At 43.2% G+C, this 16,415-nt stretch overlaps 2 protein-coding genes across 2 annotated transcripts; both read right to left on the bottom strand.

Annotated features, from left to right (window-relative positions):
- Window positions 1-2,133: 2,133 nt before the first annotated feature.
- Window positions 2,134-8,798, bottom strand: camkk1b (calcium/calmodulin-dependent protein kinase kinase 1, alpha b). Its single transcript, XM_040169202.2, has 17 exons — window positions 8,600-8,798; window positions 6,990-7,274; window positions 6,833-6,880; window positions 6,675-6,728; window positions 6,537-6,588; window positions 6,321-6,430; window positions 6,188-6,224; window positions 6,070-6,091; window positions 5,880-5,968; window positions 5,329-5,528; window positions 5,130-5,183; window positions 4,962-5,035; window positions 3,859-3,946; window positions 3,647-3,775; window positions 3,205-3,308; window positions 2,806-2,856; window positions 2,134-2,540 (listed from the first exon to the last, which is right to left on the bottom strand). The coding sequence occupies exons 2-17, from the start codon at window positions 7,167-7,169 to the stop codon at window positions 2,462-2,464; spliced, it is 1,371 nt and encodes a 456-aa protein (XP_040025136.2). The 5' UTR covers window positions 7,170-7,274; window positions 8,600-8,798; the 3' UTR covers window positions 2,134-2,461.
- A 3,278-nt stretch (window positions 8,799-12,076) lies between these two features.
- Window positions 12,077-16,052, bottom strand: LOC120813158 (dicarboxylate carrier UCP2). Its single transcript, XM_040169278.2, has 6 exons — window positions 15,304-16,052; window positions 14,350-14,557; window positions 13,875-14,078; window positions 13,656-13,757; window positions 13,391-13,571; window positions 12,077-13,132 (listed from the first exon to the last, which is right to left on the bottom strand). Exons 1-6 carry the CDS (start codon window positions 15,427-15,429, stop codon window positions 13,018-13,020), a joined length of 936 nt encoding a protein of 311 aa, XP_040025212.1. The 5' UTR covers window positions 15,430-16,052; the 3' UTR covers window positions 12,077-13,017.
- Window positions 16,053-16,415: the final 363 nt, after the last annotated feature.

Genomic DNA, 16,415 nt, shown 5'->3' on the forward strand with positions numbered 1-16,415 from the left:
TGTGTGTTCGTTCGCCTTGTTATCTAAGCAGTCCTGCTTTGTTGTACAATCAGCTCCCAAGGTGCCGACTGGTTGACAAATTACACCTCGCAGTGTTTGCGGGTCGGGCGGATGTCTGAGCCGGTGACTCATTACGTACGCGAGCACAGGGGATTCCCAACAGCGCAGGCAAGAAGAAGAGGAAGAAGAACCCTCCTCCACTCTGCAGCCTTGAGGGGACGTGCAGCCCAGTTGACAGCGGGCCGGTCGGGTCGGTGGTGGTGGTGGTGACAGAAAAGGGTTGGGGGGCTGTAGGGGGGAACAGTGGTGAGGTCACAGAAATACAGACTAAGTAGTGAGAGCCAGGATCAGTTTTAAGTAGCGCTGGATGTGGAAAACCGAGGGGAGACTCGGGGACCAGATGCTGAGGTTCCCCTGACCCTCCGTGAAACAATGACACGGAGGTTACAGCCCTAAATATAAAGCTCGTAATGAACAATAGAATGTAACATTGCAGCACTACTCAGGGATTGAGCTCAGGAGGAAAAGCAGTCGCACAGTGGAGTTACTACTCTGTATGAGCGCAGTATTGTGCTGTTGCATGGCAACAGTTTCCACAGAAATCTTTGCTTTGGTCTTCACACACGAAAAATGGGCTGACTGCAGGAATACAAATGATCTCATGAACCATCTCGCAGAGGCTCTGCACTGGATGTGGGATGTTTTCAGTGGATGTGGGATGTTGTTTGTGATGGAACACCTGCTAGTACAGCTGCCATACAAAACTAATCACATAATACCAGTGAGATAATTGCAATGGCAAACAGCTTTCCTCTGTGACATTATTTCTAGCCATTTGATGAAGATATATTTGAAAGACAATGAAGTTTTTTATCCTGTTCTTTAAGCATTACGGTAAATAGTTTCATGCAGAGAGGGAGACGATATATAATGTATACCACTCTTGTGTTTGGTATTGGTAGTCACACCTAACTCTTAACTCTCGCAGCATTACTGAATAGATTTTAAAGTTGTCATCATTGCGCATACATGTATGGTATTTAGAGGGCCAGCAGACTGTCAAATCATACAACCCAGTCTGTTTATGGTCAAGTTAGCTAGATTTTTCTACCATAGTAGTTCCCTCTTGTCTTCAATAATTTTTACTTTAACTTTACTTTCTACATTTTTTATAATTGTGATTTTCTCTTCAGCTGCAATGACACAGCATCACTCTGCCATTTTGTTTTGTTTATTTGTACATCTAGTGTACAATAGTGGCCATTGTGTCCACAATGTTCTGTCTCAAACCACGAACAGAAAATGTCCCCACTTCACGCAGCTCACCTTCAGGCCTCCTCTACAATGGCCGTCTTCTTCAATAAAACCTGTCTCTCACAAACCAGCAACGCTGCCATGACGACTGTCTGTGGCCCTCAGGGAATTTACATTTTGCAGCATCATACCTCTCACTTATCTTTGAACAAGGCTTCTATTTTAGAAGCACATTGAAGGGAGAGAAGAAAGAAGTGATGCAGTTTGCATTTGGATGAAATACTGTATCTAACTGACAATGTCATATATATTTTTAGATTTTATTGACATTTCACATTATATTTTTGTAGCTCCGTTTCAAATATACCAGTGGTTACAAAGGGTGTGTTATTTCTGAATGATATTTTGAACATTAATTGTATACAAGTTAATGAGAACAGCGTTTATGGAGCTCGACAGGTTTCAGTGTCTTCATCACTCAATTTGCTCTTAACAGGGGTTCAAACATAAGGCCTCTTGGTTTGTTGTCGTTGTCTTTACTCGTTACACCAGGCTGCCCTCTACTGGTCTGCAGGGTGACGTACATTAGATAGTGAAACCGTTCTTTCTTCAAAGTAAAACCAAACCCCGGTTTGCATGTTTTGGAGATGTGACCCTTTCTGTTGTCTGATAGAATCTTTAAATGTTTGTCTATGTATTAATAATCAAACTTTTTAGAATTTTGGAAATGTAACTATGACTGCCATTTTAAAAGGCCCCAGAGACATAAAATACAGTGATTTTGCTGAATGTGGAACCAACGCAGGTAAACATACAATATCAAAAGAAAAAAGTCCACTTACACCCCAAAATACCTTTTTCTGCAGTCATTCATAGTCATTTTTAAAACAAAAACTTTTATTTAAGGACATACTTATTATCTTCAACAGCAGTAGGAAAATGTAAAAGATGTTATTTTTCAAAGCAAATGCATCATATCACATCCATGAGCAACATCACACATGCCATCAGTAAACAAACAGAATGAGAAAAAAAAGCCTTAATGTATATTTATAATCATAGAATACTCATACGTGCATAAATGCCACAAGTATACGTTTTATGCACAAAAGTGACGGACGCGTTAACACAGCAAACATTTTAAAGCACACACAAGAAATTGTGAGATTAGGAAAACGTTGTACAAAACAAGTAACACATGTTTTTTTCATTCCTTTGACTCTGTAAATGAATCGTCTTCATACAGATCCTCCAACTCCTCTCTGCTTCCCTCTTTGCTGATTTTCCTGTGGGGCAACACATGTTCACTCATGTTTAAGGGTCCAAGTAGGATTGCACAGGATGAGGAGAAGGATATCACCATCCCACAATCGCTAAAAATGCCATATTACTTCACATCCTCCACAGATCAGCTCATCACTCGTGTGTCCCGTTATTTCAGGTACAGCTCGTCGATGAGCTCGTCTCCCTCAAATACTCTTAAAGTTGAACAAACAACTGATGAGCTCTGCCATATGTGAGGAGTTTTAGCTCAACCTTTATCAAATTTACCTCAAGGAAGGATGAATGTGAGTCGAAGACCCCAATAAGCCCCAAGAGCCCCTGCAAGAAGGAGATGTAAGAGGTCAGAATTCATACTCTTAGTAATGAAAAACACAGAATAATTGTGGCAGGATTGTAGCCCTGGAAAATAAACGTGTTCTATTTTTAGTTGTGTGGCCGGACGTATAGACATAAAACTGGAGTAAAGTTAGCTTCAACGACACTGATCTTATATTCAATTAGTTTCTGCCTGTTTGAGAAAGGCTTCACGTATAAACGACGTAGCTGGCCGATCTGTTTTTATCTAAGCATCTGCTGTTGTGTTTTGTTAAAGGCTTAATCCCGGCAGTCACAGAGCTGGCGGTTTGGCAGTGGGAGCCGGCAGGATTTGCCGAGTAGGCCACTTACGTAAGAAGACCTCCGGGGGCAGACATGGACCTCTCCGCCCGTCTGCCCAGACACTCAAAGGGATTACTGAAAGATCGCTTCCTCAGCATGGACTTCACCAGAATCTGCAGTGGACGTCAGAGAAAGCAGTAGTTATAACACAGAGCATCTTTAATACTATAATCCCGTCCCTTACCATTAGATCATCACCCCGACACCTATACTGGGAAACATTATGAACCAAATGTCCAAATTTTGTGTCTGCTCATTTCTGTAATGTCTGCGTCTTGAGACTTTTGTAGAAGTAAATGGTTTTCATATAAGTGAAGACCATCTTCAGGCTTGTACTTATGACGAGAGGAAATTAAATATATATTTCAATTGAAATACTCAAAATCACCAGCCAGTGTTTACCATCGAAGCAGTTAAACAGTGCTAAGCGAGGGAGCGATGAGCGACTTACCACAGCGGAGAGGCTTGGGATGAGCGTGACGCTGTTCTGCACCTCCTCCTCAGTGACCTCCACCGCCGTGCAGTGCTCCTCCTCCAGAGGAAGAGGGTTGGAGCCGTTCTCGGTCACCCACGCATGGAGCTGTAACAACACGACAGCATCACTATGCATGAAACAACGACGATGAACGTAATCTCTTATTTAACATTAGTCAATGGGGTCACCTTAATCTCAGGAATGTTGATTCTTGTTTCAGGGTTTTTGTCCAGCATCCTCTCAATGAGCTCTTTCAGTTCCTTACTTATTAATGGTCTGCGGAAAAAGTTTTACATTGTTTTACAGATAAATGTTTTCGACCTTGGTTCCTGATACACCACAATACCACAACATGATAAGACCAGCTTAACCAACATGGAAGAGCAGACGACGTTGGATTAACTGGTGAAATAGAACAAGAGTGTAAACGAAGTGACGCAGAGGGACGAGGACAGGAAGGACCTCCGGAGAGGCGGTTCCGGTGCCAATGATTGGATAGGATGAGTAAGTTAATTGAGAGCTTCCTGAAACAGTTTGGGAAGCCAGGTAAAGAAACACCACAAACGTACATCCCTGTTTCCTCCTGACTCGGGACCAAGAAGAAGACAATGCAGAAGAGTTCTAGACTTAATCTTTTAAAGACTTCTCTTCTTGTCTGCAATGCTGCAAATTACCGGTGCAACATGTGATTTGCAGCATCACACAGAAATCGGGCCAAGAGTTGAGCGGGCTTTAACGAGATGACTTCCACCTGTGCTTTAACGAGATGACTTCCACCTGTGCTTTGACGAGTCAAAATGTCAGCTGTGAAAATCCTCTGTGTGAGAAACTAGCATCAACGGGCGTGACATTTTATTAAACTTGTTTTTGATCAAAAAAATGTTTCAGAGGCTACAAGGAACAGAAAAACAAAAATATGAGAAAAAACCATAGAAACTGACTGTGCGTCTCTCTTCCACTAACAAACAATCTGCTTTTTTAAACTCGAATTTTTTTTCCTTATCCTGAATTAAACATTCACACCTTTACAAAGGGTAATTCCTTTACAAAGGGTAATTGCAGCCAGGTGTTTTTGTATCAAAATAAAAGTCACTTACTGCTCTCACTGCTCTGAAATGTCAAATTTCTCGTATGTCTAAGATTTTTTGGCCATAAATGTTCCTGATTCCTGAGTCCTGGGTCATTACTACAGTAGTCTCAAACATAGTGCTATTATGTTGTATACATTACTTTCCTGTTATGTAATAAGCCAGTTAGCTATTCTACCGAAATGCTTTGAATGTTTTCTTACGTTTCTGGAAACTCCACAGATTTGTTCTTGATCTTGTTGTGCAGAGAGAGGATGCATGTGTCATAAAAAGGACACTGGAACAGGCAAAACAAAGCGACATGATTAAAAAAAACTGTGAGAACCAAATGTGGCATTGGCTCTATATTTGATGTGCTTTGGTTTTCTTACCCTTCCAAAGACAAAACAGTAAAGTGTGACTCCCATCGCCCATATGTCTAATGCCTGGTAAACAAAACAGCAATCATCAAGGCCGTGAAAAGCTCTCAGTAGGCGGGTGGAAATGTTTCCTAATAAAACCCAGGCACACATAACGAAGCTCATCTAAAGGCAATGTGACTGCCCGGTTGCTGTCATCTTTTTTTCTCACCTTGCCGCTGAACCTCCGCCCGTGTTCGCTCATCATCTCAGGGGCCATGAAGGCCGGCGTCCCCGCCGTGCTCGACAGTAGAGCATCCGTCCCCTCAAACTCGTTGCTCACGCCGAAGTCCGCAATCTTGACGTGACCGTCGTCCCCCAGCAGCAGGTTGGAGGGTTTGATGTCCCTGTGGATGATCTTGTGGTAGTGCACTGGACATGAAACAAAAAGTGAACAACGTGTCTTAGTAGCTACATGAAGCAGTCAAAACGTCATCTGGCAGTTAGAATTTTTTTATTATTTTCTAATTCAGATTTTATGTCAGTTTATATAACCCTATTGAGCACAGTTTGTTCAAGTTTGGGGGAACAACTTTCAGCTTGTTTAAGGAACCAAACACTTTTCAGTCCGATATTTTTAGATGACTCATTTTTAGACTACTTAAGATTTGTGACTCAAAGCAAGTGGCCTAAAATTACATACCGAGATAAGTGAAAACATTTTTTTCTAAAAGCTACGGCTGCAGGAGGTTTTGAGTGTAATTAACTAATCTGCAGACTTACAGTATTCTATTCCCAGGACGATGTCTCTGAAGTAAAAGCGAGCCTGCTCCTCTGTGAAAGGCTCGTCGGTAGGAACCTCCATCACCTGGCTGAACAACACCACAGGTACAGAGAAGGCTTCAAAGTAACTACGTATGTTGTATGTTATGGAACCGGGCAAATGCCTACACAGAATTGCACAAAAACATACCCCCTCTTCATCAAATCGAAGGCTTGAGGACAAATAGTCAGACTTTAACGACACGCCCATTTTTATTGACATAATTTGGTAAATTAAGTATGTGTAGAATAGATAGATAAGTTCCTACCCATATGAAGTCCATCTTCATCAGGGTCATCAAGCACCTGCAGGACATTTGAAGTTCGGTGGCCTCATATTTTAGACAAATACGTTTTTTTAACGTTACATTTTTAAAGTTCCTACACAATCTTCTGACTGACCTCCACCAGTTTAACAACGTTAGGATGGTCCAGTTTCTTCAGAATGGCAATCTCCTTGTACACTTTCTCCAGAGGAAACACAGTGTTGGATCCTTGAGGAGGCAGGCGGCCTGAAACGACATACCGAGATGTGTCTCCAACGAGTTGGGAAATTGGTTGGGAATTGGGAAAAAACTTGTGAGACATTTGTAGACAGAGACGACGGTTTTGACTCACGCAAAAATCCACACTGCTTCATCAGCCTCTTCTTTGAAACCACTTTCATGGCCTTAAAGAAATTAGTTAAAGCAAATGAAGCTGATGAAGAACTAGCAGGTAAACTGATTCAAACAAAATTCATCAGCTTCAACTCACATAGTACTGCTCAGAATCTTCATTATAGGCCAACTTCACCACTCCATATGAGCCCTAGGATGTAGGAATAAGAAAAGCAAACAGCTTTATAAATCTTTTGTCCTCACTTCTGTTTCACGTTGCTCATTTGGTGACTACGTGCAACACTGTTTATTCACCTTTCCGATCTCTTTCTTCAATTTATACTGGTTGAGCTGTACACAATCCTGCAGAAACGTAAGAAAATAAATCAAACAGTGAAACATATCTTGAAAAAAAAGTGAAACAAAGTAAAAAATGCAGTGCGTATTTTCCGTTAGTTCAGAGTCTCCTCACATCAGCATCTGTGATGGACACGCGCTTGGTCTCGATGGTGGGCTGCCTGGCTATGCGGCTCCCTTTCTCCTGCAGTGACATCTTCCTGCCCGAGAGCCGGCTGGTCGTCGGAGCACCGGTCGCGGCCACGTTCATGGCCGCCACAGAGTCGGCCAACTCGCCGTGGAGCTCCGAGTCCATCTCTGTCCTGCGGACCGTGCTGGTGGTGGTTGGTCCCCGTTCGCTCACGGCTTAACGTCCCAGCGCTGGCGAGGTGAAATCACTAGCTGCTGAGGCATCGCCGCACTGTGAGAGGCAGACAAACACGGGTGAGTTGAACACCGGCCGCGTCGGCTGCCAGAGGTTTTGAACTCGGTGGACCAAGCTGAGTCTCCTTTCTGTGGAAACTCCCCGCGTCGCACCGAAGGGCTTCTGGCGTACTCCAAAGACTATAACTCCAAAAGGCTCGATTATCTGACATCACAGCTTGCAGATGCACTGATGTTTAAGCGGCCGGCTCTCATTTCTCTAGAGATGCAGTATCTCTCTCAAGCCAGTTTAAACTCTGCACGGCTGCAGATCTTATCGTACTCAAGTAATGTCACTTTAGTCAACATCTTTTCAGGCAGAAATCTGAAGCTGTAAGGATATGAAGAAGTGATCTTAGCTGACCTGTGTACCCGCTCCTCATCAAGCCAGCATTCATTCTTAACACCTGCCCATCGTGCGTGTACTCCTCAAAGGAAGTGGTCAAAACGCGTGAAAGGTAGGGTAGTATTTTTTAGTAGATGGGCTAATACAAGCAAATTGCAAATAGGCCTTTAACATTTCACAAGAACTAAGACGTTCTCTGGACACCTGCACAGGGGGTTTTAATTAAGCTATTCTGTGTCCTCAGACGTGTTGTTAGGCTGCAAAGTCGAGTGAAGAACAGAGTGTAAGCACACGTACACACACAGGTTCACTAACACGGGTCTAATCAGGGATCGTAAGGGAAGACACCTAAAGAGGGTCTGTGACCTTTCACCCAGGAGTTAGAATGACAAACTAAGATAATTCTGTCTTCTTACCAGCAACATACGGATGAAACTTATTGAAGGTTTTTTATTCTAATCGACATTGAACACATTAAATTGTATGAGTGAATTACTTGTTCACATTTTGAGAATGAGAAATCTCTCCCTCTTACAGTCTGGCGGCAGACGGGAGAAAACTCCTTTTGAGTTAAAACCAAGTGTGGTTTTCAAGTGTGAGTGTACCTAAAGAGGAGTACAGAGAACTGAAAAGCTTCTTACGTAACAATGCTTTAAAAAGCAAGAAGATGGATGTAACTCACACAATCCTCACACAAGGCTGTTTGCACACATCAGTATTTAAAGCAAACATGGCTTTCAAAGAGCAAAGCTATAAAACATTTAAATAAGAACGAGCTGGCCAGCAGTGAAAACCTGAAACTCATTGGACTGCAATCTAACACTAATAACGCAGGCAGAAGAATCGGAAGTCATTTATGGCCACATATGTTACACATAGAGGAATTTGACTTGGTGCATTGGTGCAACATAAGAATAAAACAAGATAGAGTAAAATAAGATTAAAGAAAGGTGAGGTGAATGATCTGATTTACTCACAAGGTGGAGGAGTCCTTTGCTGATGGCTGATGAGGTTGATCTGTTACTGTTTGTCAGGGACGGACCTTCACTGACAAGCAGCAATGCTCGTCTCTAAAAGGATTAACTGAGGCTACATATAGCCGAGGCAAAGGACACGTCCTGTTTGTTACGGCAGGGACGGGTCAGCGTGTGCGTGCATGTGTGTACACACGCGTCTAATGGTAAATACATACAAGGCCATAGTATCCTTACAGTAAAATGCATGTGACAAAACGTTGTAAGGAGACGTTGTTATGGTGAATACATTATTTTATGTTAGTTTACTCATTTTGTAAAATGAACGGAAACTTAAAGTGGATGAAATATAAACGCGACTGCAGAATGTCGTCATCGTTTTCTTTTTAATGAAGTGACTTCTAGAGACATTCGCGATGGTGCGTTTTAGACGAGTGGCTTTCCGACAGCCCTTGAATGCACCGTTATCGGCGTCACGAGGCGCCCCAGCTGGACGGATCGCGAACAAACAGGTACCGAACTTTGGTGAAGCGAAGAGGAGTCATCATCATGTCCCTCCGGGTGCCGTTTGGTTCTCTGAGGACAGGAGAGCTGCGGGAGATGCTGGAAGATGAAGACAAAATAAATCAGACCATCAGGTGCCGTGAGAAGGTGAGTGTAGAGTGACATAACAAAAAATCCCATTTTACTCTGGCAAAAATCATTTGGACTGCAGATTTTTTCATATTATGGAGAACATATTCCCTTTACTAGGAAAGAAAGTTCTCCCTGAATGTTTCTTGACCTATTCGTGGTCGTTCTCAGTTTCAGGCGCTGCAGAGGGCTGCAGAGAAGATGCAAGTTTCAAATAAAGAAATTGCCAAAAAAGGTCTTTCTCAAAAACCTAAATTTAGAGACACTAAGTTGCTATTAGCAATGAAGTACAGGCTGCTGGAAAACCTTAGAAGCATCATCCAGGCCAAACAAGAACACATTGGTGAGTTTGTAAATATATAATCCATTTATTGTATTCCATGTTTTAATCTGTTTGCATATTTGGTTTTGCAGCCGAAAAATACAGTGTCCATGATGCTTTGCGGAGTCTCATGCAGAAGATAAAACATGGAGAGCAAGAGTGTGATGTAAGTGTTCAATTTGATTTGCATCGTTATGTCCGTCTGTGTGTATTTTCTTTCTCTTTCAAGTGTAGAAATACCGCTTGTATTCAATTTGTTTGTTAAGAGTTTGTTTCAGTACACAGTAGACAGCGATAGTGCTTTTCAAATGACTTTTTGTAATTCGCAAATACTCTCTGTACAACGAGATTAGAGGTCTTCATCACTTTGTTGTTTGTCACCTATTAGAGTATACAAAATATGCAAGGAATATGGCTACAGTTGTGCAATATACAATATAAACGTTTATATTGTATATTGCACAACTGTAGCCATATTCCTGTATATGTACGTTAACGTACATATACAGTCCTGTCTTAACACACCATCACCACCCATAAAAAGGCCTGCGGAACATGGCGTCATTGAAGAAAAGAGAAATGTCAGACCTGTCAGAGAAACAGCTGAAAGAGAATATTTCAGGCTGGTTCAGCAGCAAACGAGAAGCGTAATTATGTGCAACGTAATGTCCGTTGTCGTGTTTGTTAATAATGAGATATTTCTCCCAACAGATGCTGTTTCAGAAGTTCGCAGAGGGGAACACCACGCTGGAAGAGTTCCTCAATTCTTTTCTCAGCTTGCGGAAACTCCAACACATCAGGATGACTCTGGTGAAGAGACTGCAGGGAATTGTTGAACTTGGTTCATTCCACAGGCTCACTGAGATTCACCCTGGACGTCAGCATTTTCCCGCAGAGGAAATACATGACGACTGCCTCCCGCTGTGCAGCCTCACCGCAGCTGTTGTCTCACCCGCCTGCTGCCGCCCTGTGTTCCGTCTGCCCTTTGGCGGCCTCGCAAACACCGTTTACCGCGTTCACCATTTACCACTTTGTCACGATTACAGCGAGTCCCTTCGTCCAGGAGCGCAGGGACGGGGCTCCAAACGGCCAGCGAGACCCGTCCATCTTCAGCCCCTGAAGGTGCATCAGAGAAGACACCAACAGGCACCACGATGAAGTAAAATGCAGTCTCAGATATCTGCTTTGCAACGGGGATAGCAAAGGGAAAATAGTTATTTCCATTGTTATCAGATTTAAACTGGAAATGTTCATTAGTTGCATGTCAGACATCAGCTCGTATTTCTGGAGCAGAGTGCGTAATGATAAAGTATAAACGTAGAAATTTAGATGTTTACATGATAATATCAATAAGATTTAAATATAGTCAGCAGTATAGCTTCATACGTTTGACTATCTCACTAACTGTGGTCTTATTTAATCCAACTGTTAAATTGTCACGATTCTAAAACTTTACACTAATGAAAAATATGATGATATATAATATATAACTCTAAAGGTTGTGTTAGTGATCCTTAATAATCTTCCCTTTAAAATAGTCCACCACAATATAAATCCAGGGGGACAACTAAATTCTCCTCATGACTGTTTACTTTAAAAAATCTAAACCTTTAAATAATTTCATAACTAATTCTGTGATAAGAGGTTATATCCTCTATATATAGAGGAAATAAGAGGTTTCTTATTATTTTTATATTGGACAAATTGGCATTGATGGTTTCCCACCAAAGTCTTCACCCCAAAGAGAAAGGAAATCTAAAAGAAAGGTAATTAACTGTTACTTAACACATCACATTTATGGATTTATCTGCAGGAGGTAGATGAGCGATAGACAGACAGACAGAGGGAGAGATGGTTTAAGGGAGAACAATGGAGTCAGCAGACTGCATCAACAACCGGTTCATCCAGATGACAACCACGCCGACTTTAAATAGTTCACTGCTCCAGAAGCAAATGTGGAGCAGCGTATCTGGTGAGATCAAGTGAGTGCTTCCTCGAGTCAGAAATGTGTCGGCTGCTGTTGCCTCAGTGAACTTGAACTGCTCGCCGACACTCGATGCCTGTGAACATCCGTGTGCAGCGACTCCTGCCGAGGTCTGCAACGACGCTTTCATTTACGCACTTTCCCCGCTTCATCTTAGCATTAACTACATCGACTAATGTATTTTCATAAAAAGGGCAAAGGTAAACGTGTAAAGTGCATCACCTCTTCGGTGTCTTTGTGTGCGACCCAACCCTTTTGTTTGCATCACAGACTTCAATTACAACTTTGTCAGCAGCCTCTTTTGTCCCACAAGACTCTAATGGGTCAATTTTCTTATCAGTCAGTTGAATGTTTTGTTCTTCTGGTCTCTTTCACCTCGTGTATTTGCATTGTTTGATGGAATATGGAGTCATTCGTGCACAGAAATGTGGGGAGATCAAAAGCATATGACGACAGTTATTAAGTCACCTTTGCTGAAAAGCACACAGTATCTTTCTGTACAACAAGGGACGTTGGACCATGTTCTAAATATATAGTCAAACACAGTAAAAGCTTAATTTTAATGAAAACACAGCTTTTATAAAGCTAGAACCATGTCTGAAAGGTTTTCCATTGGCTGTCAGTATAAGACACGGATCGCACAGTTAGGGGTCATTCTATCTTCGCATTGAATAGTCGCATTTAAAGGGGATTATGCAGTAGAGTATCGATGACAGCAGCCTGCAGTAGATGATGCGGAAATGATACTCAGTGGGTTTGTCCTGCATGGATTATTATTACCTATATGATACGGAGAGTATCAGATATATTTGAGGAAGTTCGGGTTCCAGCTTCTCCCCTGTGGTGATTTGTTGCTCTTCGCGAGCGCACATATGAATATTACACAATTGTGTAATTTGTTGGAAACAATAATTCCATAATGTAATATAACAGTTAATTACAACTGTAATTCCTAAACATTCATTTGAAAGACTACATAAAAAATGTTCACATGACACTAGATATGAAATAACATGTGCAGGAAACCTGCAAGCATCCACACCACACTTCCCCGTGCAGGTACTTCATTTCCTTATATTTTGAATTTGAAGTAAGAGAAGTACAGGACTTGTTAGTAGTAAAAATGACCCTGTTTGAGTCAAATGTCTCAGTAAAGCATGATAGTGAGGCAATTCCAAGACCCAGAAACTCAAGCAGCTAAATGGAATTCAGCCATTGTTTGTTTCATCGATACATCTTGTGACATGCCAAAGAGGCTCCCAATGAAAAAGGCCAATTTAAAAAGCACAGCAGAAACATTGCTAGATCTATTCTGGTAATGTGCCCAACGTCAGTAACAATTCAACATTCATAATCCATGCAGGTTTGCTCTGAAGTGGAGTTTCTGTAGCAAGGGAAGTGTATTCCTTGAGAGGGAGAGAAGGTCTGGATCAGCAGTGGCAGCACGATGCAGACGGCACATCGACAGCAGCAAACCAGCTGTCAGAGCGCTGAATCCCGGGACTGTTGGAATCTAACGAAGGCTCTCTTGAGCTGCTCATAGCTCATAAACATCACAATGTTCCAGGAGCCCAGACGCAGAAACGCAGGCATGAATCTACAAAACAATGAGATGAAGCGGGAGAAAATTCATTTCCTTTTTGATTTGTCAAACTCTCTTGTATTAGGGGCTCCAACGTGCTTGCTTTTGATTCACACCGCTCGTTTTATATTTTATTTATTTTCAAAATAAATAAAATAAAGCACAACAACAACAACAGAAAATAAGCAAGTTGAGATGGAAGGAATCAAATAAGCTTCATAAGCAAATACAAAAGTTGCAAAAGTAAATGGCAAAAGTAATGAAACCACACACCCCTTATAGAACGCTGTAGTTCCCTCTTTCGTCAGCATGGTCATGGCACAGTTCAGAGCGCCGCTGTACTTCCCAGGCGTCGAATTCATGATGCGCGTTTTCACCACATCCACGGGAGACACCACAACGGTCGTGCAGAAACCCGCCGCGAAGCCCGCTGTGAAGTGACACGGCATGTTGTCTGTTGGAAAACAAAAAATATTTGCTTTAGTTACTAGGGCGAGGCCGAAATGCGAAGGACTTGATTAGACAAGTTCACCCTCACCTGTCATCAGGTGGTACTTCAGGATGAGCTCCTTAATGACGTCATACGTCACCAGCTCACAGCAGTTAACGATGGCGTTGCGAGTTATATTCGTCAGACAACCTGAAAACACAGTTTCCCATTTTTATCCAGACAAAATAGGGTAGAATGGAAATATGCCGCCTTGCAGGCGTTGAGTGCCTGCTACGTTAACCTAGAAAGCCCAGTCCTCCTGTTCACCTTTCCACAGCCCTCTGACGCCCTCGTCCCTGGCGATGGTCTTGTAGGCATCAAACGTGTTGCTGTATCTGCTCACGGTGCCGCCGCCGGGCAGCCGCACCTGAGCCTGGAACCTGATTTTCACCACATCGGTGGGCTGCGCGACGGCCACCGCCATCGCTCCCGTGGAGCAGCCCGCCAGCAGCCGAGCCCCGATTCCTGCATCTTCGATACAAGCAAAGACGCTCGTTTTGCCTCTGATGCCACAAACAAGTTCACAGCGGTGTAAAGACGGCAGCTACGTTGCAGATGGCGTCTGGCGTGCAGATGTCGGTCCAGTTCCTGGACTGGTGGTGAATCACAATTGGCGGGACCGTCTTGCTGTGCCGCCCCGTCATATAATCAGGATTCTTTTATTAACACTATACGGTTTAAGTCAATCAGGGAAAGATCATTTTCTCAACAGCTTGAGTGTCTGACACATTTGGACACCTACTGTCTGACCCGCTTGTGTAGAGTTGCTTCATGGTGTCATACAGGCCGATGCGGACTGAGGCGAAGCCCATCTGTCGGTGCAGCCCCGCCACCAGCCCGCTGTAAAGACTCCTGGGACCCTCGGTCTTCACCATGGTGAAGATGGTCCTGAAAACGCCTCTGTATTTTACCCTTTGGGCTTCCAGTGAGGGTTTGGATTCACCCTGAATCTAAAGTCAGATAGAAGCAGAGAACAAAATGTTCAAAACATTCCCTCACAGGCCACTGGTGATCTGTGGAATGTGAGGCTGCGTCTTTTGCTGCCAGTTTGCTTTTAAATTGTTGTGTGTTACGTTATTATTTGACACGTTCCAACAAGCACTTATTCTAAGATTGTTCTTCCTGCTGATAAACAATACGAGAAGCAGCGTCCTACACCACCGAGTGCCTTGATCCAGGGAATTCACTAGGATGTGAGGACCTGAGGAAGGGAAAGTACTCATGACCTTTCTTAGGTTGGTAAAGTACCATCAAAACAAAGTCAAATAACCCGTCTTGCTTTGGAAACTGCAAGCTCGCCAACTTATTTCTGTCAGTGTTTGAAACAGTTTGTAACAAGAACTACAGAAGGGCACAGTGGGTTTGATGTTTGAGTCTTGAGGACGCCTCACAGAAATTCATTATAAGGTATATTATATATATATTATAAGGGACAACTGGATCATAATTGTTGTTGTATCACTTGTAGGTTTACTAACTTCATACTGCTGGGTATCTAACAATGCATATCAATTGAAAAATAAAATAATAACAGTAATATGAATCTATGAAATGTGCAGAATTTGGTGTTTAAGGAGGATATACTCACAAATATGTGACGGGATTGGTTGGGGATGGGGGGTAATAATAACCTCAGTTTTTCAAACAGTGAATCGGCACCACTGACTTTACGTGGGCTACAGGTGACAGCGCTCACCTGCAGTCTGACTTTGGCCGTGTCCAGGGGGAAAGTGACCAGCTCGGCCACGCAGCCAGCTGTTCCGGCTGAACAGATGTTGACGGCGGCCGCTGGGGACGGATCAGCAGCTCCTGCGCTTCCCATCGCCGATCAGCTCAGAGGAGCGACGGTCGCATGAAGTAGAAGTAGAAAGCGCAGATTGAGCAGCGACGGCCCGGCGTCCGCGTTAAACAAGTATATCCTAACTTAGTTTACGTACTTGAATATGAACCGTCTGACCCTTCATGTCGCGTCCAGTTCGCCGACGTCAGGTATTAAAATGTTTAAATAACTTCCCCCCCCCCCAGCAATTCCTGATGAAAGACGACAGCGTCCAGCCTCCGCAAACACCTGACGGCGTTATGAGCGACGTGCCGAAGCCGGCGGGGGGGTGAGAAGGGAGGGGGGGGGGGGGGGGTCCGGCCCCTCCGCAGTCAGCTGTTGCGTCATCACCGCCCCGCGAGGAAAAGTTGAATACGTCACGCGCAGACGAGTCTCCCCATGCCGACACCATTTGGAAAAGTTGCTTCCGCTTCTTTTAAAGACACATCACTCTCTCTCTCTCCCTCTCTCTCTCTCTCTCTCTCTCTCTCTCTCTCTCACACACACTCAAAAACAGAAACCCATATACATCCAACGGACCTCTTTCAAAGCTCTCCAGTAATGAATGAATTTCACTCTCTCACACACACACAAACATCACTCTTTCACACACACCCACCACTCTCACACACACACACACAGTTCTTAACATCTGCTGTGTAACTAGTATTAAAAGATGTGGAAAAACACAACGGCGGTCTTTTTGTGAGGCTTTTCAGAACTTGTTTTGCGCCGCTCTTAAATGCAGTTACTTTGTAGAGACACTTGTATGAATGTTCACTGTTGTATTATTCTGCAACGCACCTGCATGAGCATATTTTAACAGCATTTTACAACTACCAATATATCCAGTTATGCGGGTACACAGAAAGAGGCCTTGACACGTGTTCAGATGTTCAGTAGATAAATATTCATGGAAATGTTTTCACCTTTAACCAAACAGAAATAAAGCATCAGTCGGAACACGAGTTTTAATGTAGCCTGAGGCC

Source organism: Gasterosteus aculeatus, chromosome 1, assembly GCF_964276395.1.
Source record: "Gasterosteus aculeatus chromosome 1, fGasAcu3.hap1.1, whole genome shotgun sequence".
Lineage (NCBI taxonomy): Eukaryota > Metazoa > Chordata > Actinopteri > Perciformes > Gasterosteidae > Gasterosteus > Gasterosteus aculeatus.